A 22,463-nucleotide genomic window follows, 5' to 3' on the forward strand; every position below is an offset into this window, starting at 1 on the left:
TCACCAGCCTATTAACATTGCTTTGGATGCTTTGCTAGCAGCTGAAAGTTTTGGCAAGTTAGATGAAATCTTCATTTGCAGAATTCAGTAGTAATGAATTCTCTGGACCTTAAATTGATGATTCCATGAATTTTGGCAGAGGTTTTTATTAAGCCTTGTTTGGATAATGCTGACAACTTGTGTTGAGTATTGATTTGATACATTTATTTGCTTTAACTTGTGCAGGATAATTGCATCTGAATACTAAGCAAATACAATCTGCTAATGCAGTAGAAAGTTGCATTTGAATTCATGCAGCAATATGTAGTAGTGATACCAAACGTTCCTCCGTTCTAAACAGCTGCTGTTGATGTGGCACTCTGGGGAGATGGTCAGAATGAAACTTGCCCAGCTGAAAACTTTGCAGACAGAGTTTGCATTATTCTAGAAGAAACCCAGCTGTCTTCCAACTTTTTTTTTAAAAAAGAGCAATGTCCTGGAAGTGTTTGATTTCTCAGTACTAGAAACCAACACGTCAGGATTTCAGTTAAGCAGAATGGTGGGTGCGTGCACTTTTTAGGAACTGCGAAAAAACGCCTAGCAGTACACTTAGATTTTCTTTCAATCGTTTGTTGTGTCTGGAGATAGCATTTTCAAGGACTAGTGGTGGAAGCAATGTGATGCAAAATTAAAAGCGCTATACAGAAACATATTGAGGACATATTGACTTGTATGTTTTTCTATAGTGTATTGGAAACAATAAGTTAAATAAGCTGAATGACGACAATTGACTTTCCTACAAGTACATGTTTGATGTTTCATGTACACAGATCATTAAAATATCATGGACAGGTACAGAAAATAGTCGAAGGCTAATTGGGATGCTGGCCTTTATATCTAGAGGACTGGAATACAAGGGTAGAAGTCATGCTGCAGCTATACAAAGCGCTGGTTAGGCCACACCTGGAGTACTGTGTTCAGTTCTGGGCACCACACCTTAGGAAGGATATATTGGCCTTGGAGGCAGAGCAGCATAGGTTTATCAGAATGATGCCTGAATTCCAAGGGTTAAGTTACGAGATTACACAAATGAGGGTTTTATTCCCTGGAATTTAGAAGGTTATGGGGTAATTTGATCAGTTTTCAGGGTATTAAGGGTAGCTGATAGGAAAGATACAGAGAGAAACTATTTCTGCTAGTTGGGGAGTCTAGGAGGGTACATAGCCCTAAAAATTAGAGCCAGGCCTTTCAGGAGTGAAGTTAGGAAACACTTCTACACGCATTTGATGCTAGGTCAGTTAATTTTAAATCTGAGTAATAGATTTTTATTAACTAAAGGTATTAAGGGATATGGGCCAAAGGCGGGTAGATGGAGTTAGGTCGCAGATAAGCCATGATCCCACTGAATGGCGGAATAGGCTTGAGGGGCTAAATGACCTCCTGTCCCGATGTTGCTAATTAGGTGACTCGATAGAGGTTATGTCTTAGAAGTGCAGCTTAGTGATTTTGACAAGGTTTGCAATCCTGCTTGCTATCTTCTGAGCTGCAGGATGGCAAGCAGTTACTTCCACACATATTGCACTGGCATCACAATGTTATGCAATTGAAAGTCGTCACCATTTTTTTGAAAATGTAAGTTTTTAATTTTGATTTCCATCTGCTTCAGTTTACGGAGGAGAAGTTTGGCCAAGCTGAGAAGACAGAGTTGGATGCCCACCTGGAGAATCTGCTGAGCAAAGCAGAAAACACAAAACTGTGGACTGAGAAAATAATGAAACAGACTGAAGTGTTGTTGCAGCCAAACCCAAGTAAGGAATAACATTTTACACTGTGAATTGTACTTAAAAAAAAACACAAGTACCATTAATTTGGTGTCAAATTTAAACGATGTCAAGTTAGAGCTGCAGTTTATAGGATATATAGAAGTTGCAATACGGAATGGGCTATTTTGGCTCAGCCAGTTCATGTTACAAATTGAAGTGGATGTTATGTATGTTGAACTTTTACAGTTTATATATTTTAATAGTGATGCTGGCTGAATGGCTTAAACCTTTTTGGAAAGCCATTTTGCAGCCTGCGGAAGAATCCTTACCTTTAACTTTTGCATCAAATTAGACTTTACTCTTTACCAGCATTTTCTATTTCAGATTTCCTGCTTCCGCAGTATTTTGATATTATAGACTTTACTCTTGATTTTTTTAAAAATTTAATTTACTAATAGTTTTATAGTAACGTACTGCTGATGCAATTTGCTTTTTTTTAAATCTGATTTTGCTTCACAAATCTGTTTTAATTTTGTTTTCCCCTCTAAATGCAAAATGGGCTATTCAGCCCAACTAGTTAAATTTTAAAAATCTGATTAGATGAAGGATTTTGCTTTTTTAGGGGGTTTCAAGTTACATAAGACAGAACACTTGGATGTTTTGAAGCCTTGGAGGACTCCAGTACTGAGAAATTATTGGCTTTGTGGTTTTTCAAGGTGACAGCTTTCGTATATTTTGATACTTTCATTACCCTAAAGTGAGACAACCAACTGCAGTCGGATCCTCTGGCTTCAGAACAAGTTTTTTTTTAAAGATCCTGTTACTAAAACTACACACCACCTTTAAAGATTTCTGAAAAGATTTATTGAAAATCTTGAATGTTTGGGTTAAATGTTTCAAAACTGCCAGTGTTTTAACTACCTGCAACACTGCCAGTAAGAAATGTAAAACCTAATATCCAAAGAGGTAATTTTTCCAGTGAACATTGAGTTTAAAATGTTGAGTGTACAGGTTGAATGTCCAAAATTCTAAAAACCGAAAATTGTGCAAATTGCAAGAATGGTCCAGAATCCAGAAATATTTCCCGAAAACCGGACTTTTAAGCTGTACATATCTTTTTCAAACAAGAATCCAAAAAAATACACAAACTGGCCTGGCCTCGAGGTTGCTGGATTCGGGCTGTCTGATGTAATGCTCTGAAATCCGGAAATACACGAAAGTCGGCCCAAAGGTTTCTGGATTCGGGACATCGGATTGCCTCCGAAATCCAGAAATGACTGAGAATCGTCCACGTGTTTCTGGATTCGGGACGTCTGATTCTTCCCTGGAAATCCCCGAAAACCAGAATGGCCTCAGTCCTGAAGTTTTGGGACGTTGTACCTGTATATGATCTCTTAATCTACCAGTCATGGTGCAGTATCATTAAAAACTTCTCTTCTTGTTCCCTACCCTCCCCCTCCTAAAAAAATTGAGTGCTATTTAGCAACTGACATCACTGTCCATTGTATAGGTGGTTTATTACCTGATCGTTTAGGAATGCTCCCGGAGCAGGAGTAGATCAGTCAGCCTCTAGCAATTCAATGAGATCATGGCTGATCTCTATTTGAACTCCATCTACCCGGCTGAGTTCCATATCGCTTAATATCCTTACCTAACAAAAATCTATCAATCTCAGTTTTGAAATTTTCAATTGACCCCTAGCCTCTACTGCTTTTTGGGGGAGAAAATTCCAGATTTCCACCATCCTGTGTGTGTAGAAGTTTGCATGGTATTCTTGAATGAATTTAAAGGGCCGGATTTTCTCCAGGTTTGCGACCGGGTTTTTGCGGCGATTTGACCCTCCATGGCGAAAACCCGGTCGCGGGGATCCTCGGGTACACCTCTGCGGCAGCGCTTCCAAATACCTGTACCGCCGGGGAGAGGTGCACCAACGTGCAATCACGCAGATTGCGTTTGCATTGTACTTTCGGCACTCTCTCAACCCGTATGCCGTACCCAGAATGATAAGTCAAACCTGTTGGTGCAGCCATGCCAGCAGTGGTAAGTATGAAAACCTGCAAAAAAGGTAAGTTAAAGTTTTTATTTTTTAATTATCAGTGATTTAGTAGCTAAGGGTTTTGTGAATGTTTTTTGGAATTTTATTTTTTATTTCCCTCCCCACCAAGGCCTCTCTCGCAGCGCTCCCAGACTAAAGTTGCCGAAACTCGCAGTTTGCGCCGTGAATCGCCATGCATCTCCTCCTTTACCGATGCACTGTAAAGGCTAAAAGTTTGGCAGCAAAAACAGTAATTTTGGTGTAAAACCACCGTTTTTACTGAAAATCTAGCATTTGATTTCATTCTAGCCAATGGCTATTTCTGGATTGTTATGGAATGCCACCCTTATTTCATTGGTGAGCCAATTATATTGGCAATCCATGGTCTCAGCAGTGCTTCGGCTAACGCTGGGAAAATGTGATCTCACTTAGCCCACAGTATACCTTTTGTAGTCATTTTGGTATTGAGGTAGGAATTCACCGTATATGTTTTTCTCCATATTTTGGTGAATGAATATCAAATTCACTGTCCTTCGAATAGCGAGTTTGACCTCTTAAAAAAAAATCGCTAAACCAAGCTTTATGTAAATATGAAAAAATGTTTTAAGTATCAAATTCTACAATGTGTTCATGTCTGTTGTAAATCTTGTGTTTATCATGCTTATCAACTGACTTGCGTAAAAGTTCTTAGTTCTCACCAGAATGTCACTGATGAGTGCATGTTGTTTTCACTCGAATGTTAGTTAAATATAATTGTGGTGTCTGAACTGCTTGTCCTGTTCACTTGAAGTGTGCAAAACACTTTTTTTTAAAAAAAAAAGCCTAGATTTTGTCCTTACAAACTTGCGTTGGACTGAAAGAACGTTTTGTGATCTGATACGAAGGTGATGCAATGCTTACGGGGTCTGCTGCTGTTAGGCATCAGTGGGAGCAAAATGAGGTGATGAATTAAGAGTATTGCAAAGTGTTAAAATCTATTGGCTTAAGTGTGATTTCTTCTTTAATGAGTTGTACCAATACCCTACGTTAAACCTTTGTTTGTGGGTCATAGTGCATAGTCTCAGCCTTTTCGCATGGTTTAATGGCAAATGCATAAGTTAGGTGTCCAACTAGGCATGAAAACTTAGCCATATTGAAGATCAAGGTGAGTGTTGTTGATTGCAATAAATGTGACACCTTTGTACTGGAGACTATTTCATAGAATGGATCTTGGAACAGGTCAAAGGAATGAATAATGCCTCCATTACCACTGCCTCAAGTTTTCAGACCAAGTATTGACCATGATCAGCTTAGCGGTGTGGTGGGAACAGGAAGATTGCCTGCCTTTAGATATTTACTTTTTCCAACTTGTGTTAGCATTTCTGATGCTAGATGTTGGAATTATCCATCTGTTTTTTTGTAAACTTTGTCTGGTAGTGCAAGAATGATGGTGTTGAAGTCACTGCTGTAATTAAACCTCCTGTGGAATGCAGGATACGTGCTTTATTTCCAATATATGTATTGATCAACTTTGAACTCTTCATTTTTAACATCAACTCAACTGTAAAGAATAGCAGTGTTAAATAGTTGAGCTGACATACCAACTAGAAATCCCAATGATACCACAAAATGTAATCCTGTCATTCAGAATTTATAATCCTAATTTTTAAAAAAACATTCAGCTTTATCAAAGATTAAGATTTATGGTTCTGGCTTTATACAAATGTAATGTGAAAGTCAAAAATTGATTTTTTTAAATTCCTAATTTTGTGCTCAAGGGTACATTTAGGGTTACCGATGGACCGCTTAACCATTTCATGCACCCATTGTCGACATCCAGCGCTCCCAGTTAAGGTGTAGCACAGGTTAAATGCAGAGTTAAACCCCAGCAATGGTCCTCAAACTAAACTTTGGGAGAGCACCCAATCCTGCACCAGTATAACATCAGCTATCCTGTGGCCGCCAAGTGAGATTGGCAACTAGTACTGTATTTGGGTTAGTTTTGTTCCATAAGTTCATGCCTACACATAAATGGATTGATATTACCCAAACTGGTCATTTTATATAAAAACTTTACAACCGGCAGACAAATAAGACTTTCTTTCCTTCCAGCTTTGAAACCAGATGTCCGATGTAAAAGCACAGTTTCTAATTCACTAGGTGAAAATATTGAGGGATATGGAGCTTCGGCGGTTAAACGGAGTTGAGGTACAGATCAGCCATAATCTAATTGAATGGTGGAACCGGCTCGAGGGGCTGAGTGGCTTCCTCCTGTTCCTCTGTACCACCCAGTCCCACTAAAAACATATCTACTACTGAAATCAAACAATTGCTCTGTTTGGCCACCTTGAGCAATTATAATCAAATCCGTCATTACCATTAAAATGCGAGTTGGATGCTTGTGTGCAGCCGCAGAAAATCGAATCTTATTTGAAGTCTTGTGATCTATTAGCACATGATCTCTATCAAATTTGATTTGCTTTTGTCCTTTCATCTAGATACTAGAATAGAAGAATTTGTGTATGTGAAATTGGATCGAAAAGCACCATCTCGGATGAATAACTGTGAACAGTTAGGCCAGTTTATGCTTGATGCTGGAAATGATTTTGGTCCTGGAACTGCATATGGTAAGAGAATTGGAGCATTTAGACAAAACTTAACTTCCTTTTGCATTGCTGAGAACAGTTCTAAAACATTTAATTTATTTCCTTAAAACAAGCTTTCAGTCATATGATCGTTAACTAAAGATAATTCCTTTTGTGCCGCAGGCACGATGGGCCAAATGGCCTCCTTCTGTGCTGTCATTCTGTGACACATGGGTGTGCTACATTGTTTTTTTTAATATAACTTTTAGCCTGAACACAGATGATGAACACTTCAGCTTTCTCCCCTCTCGCCAGAGCTGAACTTCCTTGTGCCATCTATTAGAAGTCAGCCAATCTGATTTGATTTGCTTGTTATCCTTCTAAGATGATAGGCACACAGCAGTCCATGTGCTGACAATCAAACTGTTAGTCATTACTGACCAATTGGGAATAACTTTCAAATGTACACAATACTGGTCTCAAATTGCTGGGATCTGTGCAAAACTACATTTTTAATCAAGCTGAAATGTTTTGATTACCTAGCAATAAACATCTGGAAGAATCTCCATTCTGGTATGATGGTCAGATCATATTTTCAACAAGTAGGCCAGTAACAGAACTGTATAAGACTGCCTTCAGATGGCAGATCACTGAACTTCAGTAGAATTTCAGCCACAGGGAATATTTTCCCATCATGCTATATAGCTCTGGCATAACAGCAGAATTAATTGTATTGAAGTAGAAATTGGAAAGCTCGCTTTTATAATCGAGCAAAGGGATAGCCTAAGTAATTTTGAATTTTTCCCACAGGCAGTGCTCTTATTAAATGTGGAGAAACTGAAAACCGAATTGGTGCTGCAGAAAGGGAACTAATACATACGGCGGCAATTAACTTTTTGACACCCCTTAGAAACTTCCTGGAAGGAGACTATCGAACAATATCTGTAAGTTGAAGCCATTTCCTCTTGACTGTTTTAGTCTACGCAGCCTTGTTGCTTAAAGTTTTCATTATGTTCATAGTCCTTCACCTCCACAGTCCTGAGTTTATTTGAGGATATGGAATTCCTCTCCTTCCTGGCATGTACACACAGCCTGTGGCTCCGTAGGTGAGCAGCTTCCAGTGCTTTGTCAAGAATGGACAGGAGATAACTCTGACTTTCCTTTCTTTTCATCCATTCTATTAATATAGAATCAAACCTGTATTCTGCTGTTTTGCTGTACTGGCTTAAATGTAAAACTTAGTAGAGCTCTGAATGAGGTTGGTGAGTGAGGTTGGTTACAAGGGAATTAAGCTATTGCAGTTGGCAAACCGCATCAACACCAGCTGGACTTATAGCAGGTATCACCAGCTGGAAATCTGAACTGGGAACCGTAAGTGAATTTTCCCCATTAAAACCTGCGGATGCTTAGAGTAATTGTAAACCCAGCTTACTCGGCCCAGAGTTGCAATTAAACATGCAACCTTCTGTTCTGTATGGCTCAGTTGCACATTTCTTCTAGTCGCCGTTCAGTTTTAGTACCCGGCTCATTTAGTATTGTGTCTGACACTCTGGGTCTGAGGATGGAGAAAGGCCATGTAGACCAGCCCTACACTAACCGCTAACAGGCTGGCAAAGCGCTGTTTAGTACCAGTGCACGATGCAGAATGGGAAGATGGTTTTTGTGCACTGGACAGTTGGTTTCAATTAGAATTGAGTGTTTTATGACATTAATGTCCAGGATCAATTGATACTTTCAGAAAGAACGCAAACTCTTGCAGAATAAAAGACTTGATTTAGATGCAGCAAAAGCAAGAGTGAAGAAGGCAAAGGTCTCTGAGGCCCGCTCAGCGGTAAGTAAAGCACAGAACTGGTGTAATCCAGTGATAATCTATTGTATGTTAATGTCAATTTCAAGTGAAAGTCTACTTTGAGGACAAACTCGCAACTACTGAGGCTCCATGTGCTTTAAAAATAATTTGGAAGATTGACTATGAAAGTGCTAGAAATCATCATTCTCAATGCAAATAGTCTTCAGTATAATTTTTGTATGAAAACAGTTATTTGGTTTGGAAATTTAATTTAAGCATGCAATAATGCAAAGTTATTGAAATGTGATAAGTTTTATCTGAGTTAAGAGTCCAACAATGTTTTAAGAAGCTGGTTCAAATGCCAGAATGGATTATCTTAAGGATGTTGTAAATATTATTTTTCTGAAGTGTAAATGCAGTACTTACTACTGGAGATGTGTAGCATACTGTGTACAATTTAGGTTTCAGCCATGGTTCAGTGGTAGCATTCTTGCCTCTAAAGTCAGAGGTTGTGGGTTCAAGTCCTGCAAGAGACTTGAGCCCAAAATCTGGTGATGTACCCTTCAGAGATACCGTCTTTCAGATGGGACGTTAAACCAAGCTCTGTCTGGGTAGACTATTTTGAAAAAGTGCAGGGGAATTTGCCCTGGTACCCTGGCCAATATTTATCCCTTAACCAACATCACTAAAACAGATCATCTGGTCATTATAACATTGCTCTTTGTGGGTTCTTGGTGTGTAAAAATTGGCTGCCACATTTCCTATATTACAACAGTGACTACACTTCAAAAGTACTTCATTGGTTGTGAAGTGCTTTAGGACACCGAGGTCGTGAAAGATGCTGTACAAATGTAAGTCTGTCATCCAATGCACAAATAAATGTGTACATATACCATGGAGTGCTGACAGGTGCAGCTTCGATGTCTACTTTGCTTAGTTCCCACTCTGACTTGTGCAGAACAAAAGCTGCAGGGACAGGGAGAATCAGAGGGGAGAGTCATGTCCAGATGGTCCCATGCAGGCCATTTGCTTCCCCTCTTCTGCAGAAGCATAGAGGCCAAATGGACTGAAGATGGGGATAATTTACAAAGAACAATGAAATGTGAACTTGGATGGCAGGGTTTAAATCACCATGTGCTAAGCACTTTAGTGCATTCTTATGAACTGTCTTGTTTCCATGCATTGAGTTTTATCATTTTTCAGTCAAGAGGAATCTGCAAACCAAGTTGCAAAAAGTGGTCCTTGTAATTTAACCCTTTAATCCCTAGTATTCTGGCGAAGCTGCACTGTACCCCATTCAAGGACTGCTGTTTGGTACCCAAAGCGAAACACTACTCCCGATGGGGTCTGACCAAGGCTCTGTACAACTGAAGCATTGCTTCCTCCCCTTTATATTCCAGCCACCTTGAGATAAAGGCCTCTTTGATTTATTTTTAAACCTGTACACTAGCTTTTAGTGATCTGTCCACATGGATGCCCAAATCCATTTACACTGCCACAGTTCCTAGTCTCACTACGAAGAAAATATTCCAGTTTGACTGTTTTGGATTCAAAGTGGGTGACCTCTTGTTGATCTCAGAGTTTGATTTTGCAATGGCTAAGTTGAACCCAAGTTCAGTTGAAAATCTAAAGTGATGGTGCATATGGAAAAAGTGCAGTCTGGGTATTGTAGAATGTATTGAAGTACTTTATAAAAATCCGAGGATAATTCCAAGTTGTAATATTTGTGCTGCAGTCCTTGAATTTGCTGGATTTTTGACGTGTGCCGCTGTGGGTAAACACATAGCGGAAGCTGGGGGAGAGAAAGAGGTGAAGGTGTTGTCTCCATGTTGGTGAGCTGTCTTGGCAGAGGTCTGGGAATTTGTGGTGTACTTGGCCACAATGCATGGCAGAGGAGAAAGATTCGCTCAAACGAGGGGGTTCATTGAGAAGTTTTTCAAGTGACGATCGCCACCTTCAATTTTTTTTCTTCCTATTGAATGGCTCTCCATTTTAGACATATTAGGACTTGCTATATCAGTTACTACAGAAATAGCAGCTTTAACATAGCAAAATGACCTGGGGATAGGGGAACACAATGGAGGGAATGATTGTTGGAGGAGGTGACTGAAGATAATCTTTTTAAAAAAAAATTTTTTTTAATTGTGGTTTTGAGAAGGTTTTTGAAGGTAGGAGAGATTCAAGGCAAAAAGAGTTACAGAATGCAAGAATGTTACGGCTGAAGGCCACTGATGAAGCAAAGAGAAAGGTAAGAGAGATAAAACACAGGTCATTGTTGAAAGAGTGAGATATATAAACTGGAATGTAGGGCTGGAGAAGGCTGCTGAGATAGGGTGATGAGGCCATGGAAGAGTTTGTAAATTAGCATTTAAAAAACACCTGGATATGCACAAAGTCCCATAACCTACAAGGCTACGGACCAAGAGCTGGAAAGTGGATTAGGCGGATAGCTCTTTGTTGACCGGCGTGGACACGATGGGCCTCCTTCCGTGCTGTAAATTTCTATGATGGGATAAAGATTTTGTAATCAACACACTTGAGATAGGGAGCCAGTGTAGGTGAGTGAAGTGGGATGATAGGTGAGCAGAAGTTAGCCCTAATATGACTAAAACTGAGTCACTTGAGTTGAAGGAAAGTAGAATCTTTCCAAGTGACTGCAATCTGGCAACCATGTTGGGTATCAATTGCATATCACGTTTTATTAAACTTTGGTGTCCCAGTTGACAGGACCACTATTGCAGGTGGAAATGGGAAAAGCTAACTTGTACTTGAAATCCTGCAATCATCTATTAGTTTGCTTCAATTAGTACAGAACTCTTTTTGGGGAAACAAAAACATTAAATCGTGGCCCCCCGATCTGGGGGACGCACCAAACATTTACAAGGCCCTTTTTTGGGGGGTTTTTGTGGGGTTTTTTGGGGCACTAAAATCCTATTTTTCCTCCAAGTGCCCCCTATAAAAGGGGATCAATTAGTACAGATGGACCCATTTAAGTCGACAGGTGATCTAGCAACGCGTGTTCTTTAAATGTGTTACTGACTCGTACGACCTTTGGAGTGGTAGTAGTGATTTGGAAGTGTTCTTTCACCTCTGCAGCCGGTATTTAAATCTATCTCTGGCTGATTAATAGCAGCCCTTTTCTTTGCTCTCTATTCCAAACTTAATTCATTTAAGCCCCTGTAGAGCCAAGAGTTTCTAGCAGAAAGCAGAGGTTTAAGCTTTGCAGTCTAGATAGAAGACAGTTAAAAGGGGCCTCATTGAAGTATGAAATAAATAGATTGATATGGCAAACCCAGATTATTACTTCAAAGTAAGCAGTACCAAGGAATTAACTTGAAATTAATAAAGTAAATTCAGAACAGATAGCAGGAAAAACTTTACTCTAGAATGAGAAGTATTTGGTATAATCTACCAAGCAAGGTAATAGAAGCAAATACATTTAAAAAGTACTTGGGTGTGCATTTGAAGTGCCATAACCTGAAGGGCTACGGACCAAGAGCTGGAAAGTGGGATTAGGCTGGATAGCTCTTGGTCGGCCGGCACGGACATGATGGGCCGAAATGGCCACCTTCCATGCTGTAAATTTTTATGATTCTATGAAAGATATTGGGATTGTTAAAAGTACATTTAGATTCCAACGGCACAGTTAATGTACTTAAGGGAATATGAGTTGATGGGCCAAAAGACCTTTCCTCATCCCTAACCACCTGTTCTTAGATTTTAGTAATGATGGGTGAAGTGTGAAATAGAAAAGTAATCACTGATGCAGTGTGGATTTTTTTAATGCTGGAGGTTAAAGCATATAGTTGGAGCACAATAGAGGCTATTCTGCATTTGACCTGGGAATGCTTAACCCCGGTGCCAGTTTAAAATCATCTTTCACCTTAACTACAAATTAAACCAAAATGCTACATTTTTGATACTGGATAATTTAAGTTAATGCGAAAACTTGACTGAGTTAGATGGAGGTCAAAAATAACTTTCCTAAAAATGCATGACACTTAATTGAGGAATGGTCAAAAGGTTAATGCAGGTTGAGCGTCCAAAATCCGGAGTTCTGGAATGTTCCGGGACCTGGACTCCGGGCCGATTGGTGGTAGAGTCTTCCGCAATCTAAATTGTCCCAGAATCTGGATCCTGCCCGATCTCTGGCCTCACCTTGCCACTACTGCCCTTACCTCGGGGCCCCGCCCGAACAACTCGGTGGCTGAGCTCCGCCCGACGATGTCCTGGATGAGACCGTGACCCGAACAGCTCCTTGGAGGGCAACACACCATCACCCCACTTTTTCTGACATTCCAAAATCCGGAAATACCCGAACCTGGGCTCCAGTGTTTCCGGATGTCGAACATCAGAAACGCGTTCCGAAGTCCGGAAAAACACGAAAACCGGCTCGGTCCCGAGGTTGACGGATTTGCGACGCTCAGCCTGTATATCTGTAATGGTGTGATTTTTGTTGACACTGCATGGATCAGTGTGATGTATTTATGCATATCGTACCTGTATGTGAGGATGCTGCAATATAATTCCACAAATTGCACTTTATAGTATCTGTACCCAACTGGTTGGGGCCCAGACCACAATCAAATCTAGATTAATTCCCCAACACCAAGTTAATAGACACACACACCCAAGTCTATAGAGCAGATGGTTTCAGATTTCAGACGTCGGCTGCTAAAGCAGTTGGGATGCTAATAAGTACTCTTGAGACGAAGCAGAGAAATATCAGTCGTGTCCCACACCACATTGCTAGCACCTTCTGGTATGGCTGTTTGGCGTGAAGAAAATCAGGCTTGGCTCCAATGCCCTTCAGTCAAATAGCTGGCTGATGCTCACCGTTTAGGTTCACACATGGATGGTCAGTTAGGCACTTATCAAACTGTACCCCAGTAAGAGTCAATGCTTCAGGAGAGATGGGGATTCGAATTACTCTTTTTTTTTTTTTAGGACTGCTGAATCCACCACCGATTAAAGTGTATAGTAACTTATACAGTGCGTGCCTCTTTAGCCTTACCGCTTAACTAAACATAATCTGTCTAATATGAATGTCTCTTGTCCTTGTCTACTTTACCTGAATGTTCTAGCAACTAAACGCTTCTGAAGCTGAAGGAGACAACTTTATGGTAAATTTCTCTTACATGCTCAACTTGCTGCATGTAACATGGCTGAAGGTTTGTTGGCCTTGTGTGTTTTGACATTATAGTTGAATGCTTACTCTTGCTATCACAGCCCAGGGTGTTCCTGAGTTGACAAGATTGTACTTGTTACCTCAGGTAAACTGAGTTTCAAAGCAGAAGTTTAAAAGGTTCTTTCACCTATTGTACTCGAGTTTATTTTTCTAGATTTGTTTTCTTCTTCCTCGGGTTCAATATTTTAACATCTCTTCCTCTCATTATATAAACTCCAACATTTCTGTAGATGGGATTGTGCATTTCAGCTGCAAGATTCTACAGTAAATAGAGAATGCTGAAATGAAGGTTTTCAGTTATCCCACCCACTGCATTTTGAGGTCTCTCTAATTACTGAGCTGATCCCACAATTCCCAAGTGTGCACAAACAAGCATTTTTAGGAGGGATGGGGAGCGAGAGGCAAGAACTGCTTGTTTTCAAATGGATACATCTCTAGTGTCCTGCTAAAAGAATAATTTCACTTTTTTGATTTTGATTTTACTTGTTTTAAGTCGTATGTCATTGAGTAAAATGCCTTTTGATAGCAAGAGGAGGTATAACTGTGTTTATTCCATCACCATTTCTGACCCGTCATGTCTTCTAAAATTGTATAATTTTGGTATTCTGTAATTATATAATTTCTTATTAACCCTTTCAGTACTGAATGTTCTCATCAAATTTTCTTTAAAACATTTCCAAAAATTATTCACACATCACCAGAATTGGAGTCATGTACTGAATTTAAATATTTAGTCACTATCTTTTGAATAACCTATGATTTTTGGTCATCATTGACTGTACTGAAGGAGGTTTTTAACTAGAAATAAGACATGAAGTATAGCTCTTTAGTCACTGGGAGTTGGTGAAAGTATGGATGAAGCTACACTTAAATAACCGCTGATGTTGCGATTCAAAGTGAAAACACTTTGCATTGCACTATTTTTAAACAAAAGTTTAAATTTGATGTAACCCAGCAGTACCTAAAACTGACAAGTTCTTGATGGTCTTTTAGGTGCATCAATAAAAGATTGTCCAACATTAACCCTCCATGCTCTGCACAATAGTGGAAACTTGTTAGCAAGACATCTAGCAGGGAGGGTGAGTGTAGGGTGGAGGGTTTTTTGCCCCTCTTCAGAGTTATTGTGCTGTATTCCTTTCGTTTGGTTGTGGCAAAGCTGCTTTCAATCCAACAGCTACAAAAAAAGCAGCAGCAACCAGGATCACTACTACTTCCCCTCGCCCTAACTTCATACACTGGTAATGTATCTAACTTGTGCTCCGTATAACGTTTCACTTTCCAGCCTCAGCCTGCATTGTGTCCCTGGTTATCGTGGCGACCTGATCTTTTTGGCGTAGATCTAGGCTCCACCTCCAAAACTAAATGACAGGCTAGGTGGCGCCAAAATGAAGAAATCAAAATGGGGAAACATGAAAGATTTTTTTTTGGCGTACTTGGGGCCCAAAAAAACAGGCGTAACTCTTCAAGTACGCCAAAAAACAGCTTTGGGGAAAATTGAGCCCACGTACTGCCATGTTTTGTTGGTCAACTCCAGGAAGATGGGTAGCCAACTCCGACTAATATGCAAGTGTTTGCTGGGAGATACGTGAGCTGTACAAGTCGTCTATCCTTCCCTGTAGGAAATGCCACTGCTCTGTTTTCTGCCTGTTTTCCTACTTCGTAGACAGTCTGGCTAAGACTGAAAATTTGCTGTGCAAACATATATAACCACTGTAATACTGTGGTGTAATGTTACCAGTGTTTATACTGTGTGAAGTGCTTCAATGCAGTACCTGGAAAACAGCTGGCAGTATTACATAGAATCTACAGCACAGTAGCGGGCCATTTGGCCCAACTGGTCTATGCTGGTGTTTAAACACCACACAAGCCTTAACCCATTCTCGTTACCTCTTCCCAACCTGGCCCCATATCCCTCTATTCCCTTCTCCCTCATAAATGCATCAAAGCTGTCTGCTTCAAGTACCCCACGTGCCAGCAAATTCCACATTCTCACTACTCTTATGAAGACATTCCTCCTAAATATTTGATGTGTATGTGATTATCTTATATTTATGCTCCCTTGTTCTGGAGTCACCAAGTAGAAACAGTTTCTCCTGATCCATCCGATCAAAACTTTTCATAACTACTGGTATTTAATTTATATTTAATCCTTTTTATATCACTAATGGTAGATTACTACTTTGAAGGCTTCACTGTTGGTTAGTTAAGCTAGGCAAATGGCTTTTGAGAGATCAGTGGTGTCCTTTTATAGTTTCAAGAAATGCTACTGTGAATTCTAAACAGCTATTTAGGAATACCTGGAATTTAAGTGTTATGAGACAATAGTATTCAAGCTGTAATATTTTGACATTTTCAACAACTTAACCTTTGTACCATAATTATGGTATGGAATAATTTTGCAATGATACTGGTGGCATAGCCTGTTTGTAGAGCATTAGACATTTTAGAGGCTTATCTTTAAATTCCCATATTGGGGTGGTCCTTCCAATTGAATTAGCCTTTGTTTTGGGAAGACCATGAAATAACTGCATCAGAGCAAAAGTTATTGAACCCTCTCTGACAATAGGTATCTTTCTACAAGATCAGTCAATTGGAAGCAGAAGAGATGATGCCTGTGACAAAATCCATTGTTGGGGCCCACTCTCCAATTTGCAGGAAGCATGGGCCCAAGTTTCCATATGATTTGCTCCTGATTTTTAGGAGCAACTGGTGGAGAACGGAGTATCTTAGAAATCGGAATTCTCCACATTTAAGTTTTCTGCAGTTCTAATCAGGTAGAACAGTTTCACTTTTGAACAGAATTTGAAAGTTTCCACAGTGAAAACGTACTCCAAACTAACTTAGAATGGAGCAAGTGAAGATTTTTGTAGGCTTGAAAAAACCTTGTCTACACATTAAAAAATCAGGCGCAGGTTACAAATTAGGCGTCGGGAACGAGGTGGGTGGGGGGGGAGGGGGGAAAGGGAAGTCATTACATTCTACAATCAATCCTTAGTTATACTTATACAAATATTATACAAATAAATCCAACCTGAATAAAAATTTATAAGCAAAGAAAAGATTAAATAAACCATGTTCCTACCTGTGTGAAAGTGCTTCAGCGACCAACGGCAGGGAGAAGGCTGCAGGAAGCCTCAGTACTTGAGGCAGCCGTTCCCGGCGGGCCCGACGGACGGCAGGGGGAGAAAGCTGCAAGAAGCCTCAGTGCTGATCATGGAAGGGCAATGTGGTTTTATTAAAAAATGTTAAAAATTGAACAGCTACAGAGAATTTGAATAGTCTCAAACAAGTGCATGTGTCCTGTTTATCACAGTCTATCTTTAATTACAGAATGCACTCCCTCACCCTCTCACACAGAAATATCAAGAAAATTAAAATACAAGCCTTTGCAAGGGTTCAATAAACAAATTTTCACTTTTTCTGCAGCACTTTTTAAAATGGCCGAGTGCCAATGTTTACTTCACACTGCGCGTGCGCGAACGCTCCAACGCGCACGCGCAGGGTTGCCGGCACACAAAAAACTCATTTAAATTGTACCCGCCCCCTCCTACTTACAAAATCGGCGTGAGTGGTAGACACCGCCCCCTGGGCGCCGTGCCAAACAGACATCGAGCTGCAAAGCGCTCGAGAATAGTGCGGTTTTTTTCAGGCGCCGTTTTCGGCGCGAAAAACGGGCGCCCAGCTCGGAGGGGCACCTGTTTTGCCGCGTGTGGAAACTTGGGGCCATGGTGTGGTGAATCTCAGCAATTTAGTTAGAATGGGGTTTATTTTTTTTTTAAGGCCTCTATTTACATTGCTATTTGGCATTGGGTACCCAGACCTATATTTTCTACTTTTCATGCTATAATGGTCTTCACTGCAGCACAGTTATAATGTGCACAGTCCTTGGTTTCTGAGGACTGCAATGGTGTGTGGTAATATGTCTTACTGATTTTAGGCAGCGTTGAAGGCTTCCTTTTTTCTGATACTCCAAAATATGTGTTTTAAATTTTCAAAATCCTGGAAGACAACATTTTTTAGTATTTTGTTCAAAATATTCAGAATTTAGGAAGCAAGTTATTTAAAAATTGAGAATCTGAATCAAGCTAAGAGTGACACATGTTACATGGATCACAGCTGAAGAGAGCTATGGTGTTAGCCTGAAGTTCAAAACTAGTCTTCAGGTTAAGAGCATGCAACAATTGTGCTCAAGGTTATTTTATTTTTGTCTTCATGGCTATGTTTCACCATCATGGTTCTTGTGTTGTTGAATGGTAATTAGCATAAAACACCTGTATATCTATCATCTCATGTAAAATCTGTGCATTCCACAAATATATGGCAAATTAGTGATTTTTTTTTTATTTGTTTAAATGCTCAACAGCTTTGGGCAGAGGAGGTGACCAAAGTAAGTAGCAGTAAAGCTGTTTTCTTGTAAGAATAAACTTGAAATCTGTAAAGTGTTTAGGGAACAGTAACTTGGTGTGATAATATTTGAATTGCTTTTTAAAATAAAACGTTGTTCTCGTGTTTGTGTAGCAGTAAATACCTATTTCAATTTTTTTTAACTTGCCAATAATTAGCGCTCTTAGGGAAAGGTAGTCCTGCTGTTGTAAAATGGCTTCCTCTTCCCAGTGCAGTATACTTGTAGCAGTGAAGGAGCATTGTGCAGCAGTGCCTATATAATCACAACTGAGTCCCTTGCCTTTTGGATTATAGGTCTGTCTCTCTTCCACGTTCCCTCTGATGTAGGTGAGCTACACTGAAACATCTGCCAATCATACTGTTGAGTCAGACATTAGTAGGCTGCATGAAACTGGCATAGCTTGACTTTGCTAAGGGATAAAGTTGGTAATTTGCTATTGGAGGGGTGGGGGGTGCGGTGTGTGCAGAAGAGACGGAGAAAACCTGTATTTGAGCATACTAACATAGCATTGACATACTAATTGTGTGCTGTACAATCTGATTTAATTTTTATATTTATTTAAATCGGTCGCTGTTCAACCTATTCCTTCACTGCAACAGTTGCAACATAGTGTAATTCAAAGAATTTGATGTGAAGTTAAGGTGTGCACTTAGTGAATTTTAATAGTGCTTGACAATCAAATTCTTAGTTATTGATTCACATAGGTGCATGCAGTTTATTTCTCTGTAAAAATTAGAACTTGAAGCTATTCTCCATGTTGTATAAAATTTTTTTGGACAAATAACTTTAGTTGATTCCTCTTAAAGGTGTACTATTAACCATATTGTCAGTTAAGATTCCACGAAGTCTACAATAACTATATTTTAAATCAATAACTTTCAAATTTTTGTGCTTTGGAAATCCCTGCAATGATTGACTCACTTCTGGGGACCCCCTAACTTGCAAAAGATATAGTTATCCAAAGGAAAACTGTGCTATTGTAGAAAACGTTTAATATACAGAAACAACATTCTAGTAAGAAGTACAGAAAAAATATAAAAACCTGCTAACTGATGGATTAAAACCTAGTGACCCATGGAGCCCCATCTGAAAGCTTGTGTTTTAGGTAATGTTTCATATGATTACGATAGTGTGCATCAAGGTACGCAACAGAACCAGTTGTTAATATTTGCTGAACTTGTAATTGAATAAAATGTGTAGAAAACCTGTTGTGAACTAATGTAAGCTGGCTATTTGATTTTATAGCAAGGTTTTTGAGGGGAAATTCACCGTACTATTTTGTTCGTCAATTTTAAATTGAGAACATAAGCAATAGGAGCAGGATTAGGCCATTTGCCCCGCAAGAGCATGGCTGATCATCTACTTCAACTCCACCTCCCCGCACTATCCCCATAACCCTTACAACTGCACTTATGAACTCTCAGCTCTCCAGCCTTTGACCCTCCATTCACCATACCATTTCTGCAGCTCAATCACACTCACACCACCACCTTTGCCCTAGTCCCTGTTAAAACAATTACTCTCTCACCCTGGCCGTTCCCCTGGTACAGCCTTGATCTTCACTCCCTTATATCTAAGGGATGCAGACTTGAACGGATACGGCAGACTGGCTTAGTCATTCACCGCCAGATCTGGCTGGACCACGTAAAGCATTATCGGATCCTGCTCTCGTCTGCCAAAATTGCTCTCCATAATTTTAGGATGTAAAAATAAATCCCGGCTTCTATTCTCCGCTACTACCTACCTTTTTAAACCGCTCTCCCCAGTCTTCACCATCCCCTCCAACAATAAGTGTGAGGCGGTCAGGGAATTTTTTATCTCTAAGATTGAGACCACCCGTTCAGCTACCTCTGCCTCTTCCTTTCCTTCTCCTAGCCTCATCTCCCCTCATGACCTTTCCGAGCTCATCCTATCCATGAGACCCACTTCCTGCTTCCTTGACCCATTACTCACCAAAATGCTGACCACCCAACTTCCTTTCTGGCTCCCATGTTAGCTGATGCTTAATGTTTCTCGCCCCTCAGGTACTGTCCCACTCTCCCTCATCACCCCTCTCAAACAAAAACCCTCGATTCCTGTCCTTGCAAGCTACTGCCCCATCTCCAACCTCCCTTTCCTCTCAAGTCCTTGAAATCCTTTGTGACTGACAAAGGCAAACTACTATCCCTCCTCATCCTTCTTGACTTGTCTGCATCCTTTGACATGGTTGACCACTCTATCCTCCACTGTCGTCCAGCTGGGTGGGACTGCATTCGCCTGGTTCCATTCTTATCTATCTAATCGTAGCCAGAGAAACACCTGCAGCAGCTCTTCCTGCCCCTGCATTGTTACCTCTGGTGTGTACCTCTGGTGTCCCCCAAGGATCTATTCATGGTCCCCTCCTATTTCTCATCAAGTTGCTCCTTGGCGACATCATTCGAAAACATGCTATCAGTTTCCACATGTATGCTGATGACACCAGCTCTACCTCACTACCACTTCTCTAGACCCCTCCACAATCTCTAAATTGTCAAACTGCTTGTCTGACAAAGTTCTGGATGAGCAGAAATTTTCTCCAATTGAATATTAGGAAGATCGAAGCCATTGTTTTTGGTCCCAGCCACTGACTCCATCCCTGATCCCAACTTCTGACTGAGGCTAAACCACCAGACTGTTTGCAACCTTGGTGTCATATTTGACCCTGAAATGAGCTTTTGACCATATATCCACAGCATAACTAAGACTACCTGTTTCCATCTTCGTAGCGTCGCCCGTCTCCACTCTTGCCTAAACTCATCTGTTGCAGAAGCCCTCATCCATGCCTTTGTTACCTCTAGACTTAACTATTCCTATTGACGCACTCCTGGCTGGCCTCCCACATTCTACCCTATATAAACTAGAGGTGATCCAAAACTTGGCTCCCTTTGTCCTAACTTGCACCAAGTCCTGCTCACCCATCACCCCTGTGCTCGCTGACTTACATTGGCTCTCAGTTAAGCAGCGCCTCAATTTCAAAATTCTCATCCTTGTTTTCAAATCCCTCCATGGCCTCGCCCCTCCTATCTCTGTAATCTCCTCCAGCCCCACAGCCTCCACCCCGAGATGTCTGCCCTCCTCTAATTCTGCCCTCAGCAATTATAATCAGGGATGATCAAATCATTGGTGGCCGTGCCTTCTGTTTCCCAGGCCCTAAGCTCTGGAATTCTCTACCTAAATCTCTCCGCCTCTCTACCTCTCTTTCCTTCTTCAAGACGCTCCTTAAAACCAACCTGTTTGACCAAGCTTTTGGTCACCAGCCCTAATTTCTCCTTATGCGGCTCGGTGTCAGATTTTTTTAACTCCTAATACTCCTGTGAAGCGCCTTTCACTACATTAAAGGTGCTATATAAATACAAGTTGTTGTATCCCAAAATCAACCAATCTCAGTCTTGGATATGCTCAACGACTCCTCTACCTGATCTATGGATGCTAATTCCAAAGATTCACAACCTTTTTGAGTGATGAAATTTTTCCTCATTTCAGTCCTAAATGGCCAACCCCTTATTCTGAGACAGTGACCCCTGGTTCTAGACTCCCCAGCCAGGGGTAAAAGCCTCTGTCAAACCTTCTAAGAATTTTATGTTTCAATGAGATCACCTCTCAGTCTAATACACTCCAGGGGATATGGGCTGAGTCTAGACAATTTCTGCTTTTAAATCCAGGTTTGTAATTTCAAGTACACTTTATATTGGCTAATTGTATAGTCAGATTGATGTACAACAAGCATTTATAGTAGTTGGAGTCCAAGTGAAATTGTTATCCATCCATAACTGAAGCTTTTAAAGAGGTAACAACACACTCAATGCTGTGTGTTTTGATATTTTAAAATAAGATGGCAGCAATAACCAATGAAACATTTCTTTTTGTGGGGAGGTAAATGGTCAGAAAATAATTAGACTCTTACATTTGTTTGGTTTAAGATTTTTCTGGCAAGCAGAATTTTTCAGCTATTGTTTGGTTTAAAAAGTAGAAATGTTTTTTGTTCCCAAACAATATATACTTGTTCAAATGCCTGAACATCTATTTACTCCCGCGATGTATCCTCCTACACAGGCCGAACAGGAAATGCGGATTACGCAAAGTGAATTTGACCGCCAAGCAGAGATCACAAGACTTTTGCTTGAAGGAATTAGCAGTACACATGTAAGTTCTCCTCGCCCTTGTCACTGGCCGTACTATATTGCTTATTCATTGTGCTGTTGTCTCCATTCAGTTGCCTGCTGATGTCCATTAACAAACATTAGTGAAAACATGATTGGTAATTACATGTATTATTTCACTCAAGGCATGAAATTGTTTGTTCTTGTATGATTTTAAAAACTAAATAGCTGATTTAGTAACTTTTCACCAAATGTATCTCTTGTATTTTTTGTCCCTCTCCCCCATAGGCACACCACCTTCGCTGTCTGCATGACTATGTTGATGCCCAGATGACCTACTATGCCCAATGTTATCAGTATATGGTTGATTTACAGAAGCAACTTGGAAGGTGATGGTTTTTAGTAGAAAAACTTTCCCATGATATGATGGCTCACAGGATTAAAGTTGTTTAAGAATGTTTACATTTTTGTTGTATGATTTTGTGCAGAGCTGCAGACTAACCAATTTTCTGACCCCCAAAAAATACTTAATTGCCTGTAAAGCAATTCTCTCTCCTTTCTTCTTTGCTCTTTTTCTCTCTCATTTCTCTTTTGCTCGCTCACCGCTCTCCCTCTCCTTTGC

The 22,463-nt window shown here is 40.3% G+C and overlaps 1 protein-coding gene across 1 annotated transcript in view; it reads left to right on the forward strand.

Moving 5' to 3' along the window:
• LOC139268425 (endophilin-B1-like) overlaps positions 1 to 22,463 on the forward strand; it is a 50,383-nt gene that overhangs the window by 21,165 nt on the left and 6,755 nt on the right. Inside the window, exons 2-7 of the mRNA XM_070886547.1 lie at positions 1,646 to 1,787; positions 6,255 to 6,383; positions 7,152 to 7,285; positions 8,080 to 8,172; positions 21,795 to 21,884; positions 22,130 to 22,230. Coding sequence (XP_070742648.1) covers positions 1,646 to 1,787; positions 6,255 to 6,383; positions 7,152 to 7,285; positions 8,080 to 8,172; positions 21,795 to 21,884; positions 22,130 to 22,230 — 689 coding nt within the window. The remainder of the gene's footprint in view (positions 1 to 1,645; positions 1,788 to 6,254; positions 6,384 to 7,151; positions 7,286 to 8,079; positions 8,173 to 21,794; positions 21,885 to 22,129; positions 22,231 to 22,463) is intronic.

The sequence above is a fragment of the Pristiophorus japonicus genome, chromosome 8 (genome assembly GCF_044704955.1).
Source record: "Pristiophorus japonicus isolate sPriJap1 chromosome 8, sPriJap1.hap1, whole genome shotgun sequence".
Lineage (NCBI taxonomy): Eukaryota > Metazoa > Chordata > Chondrichthyes > Pristiophoridae > Pristiophorus > Pristiophorus japonicus.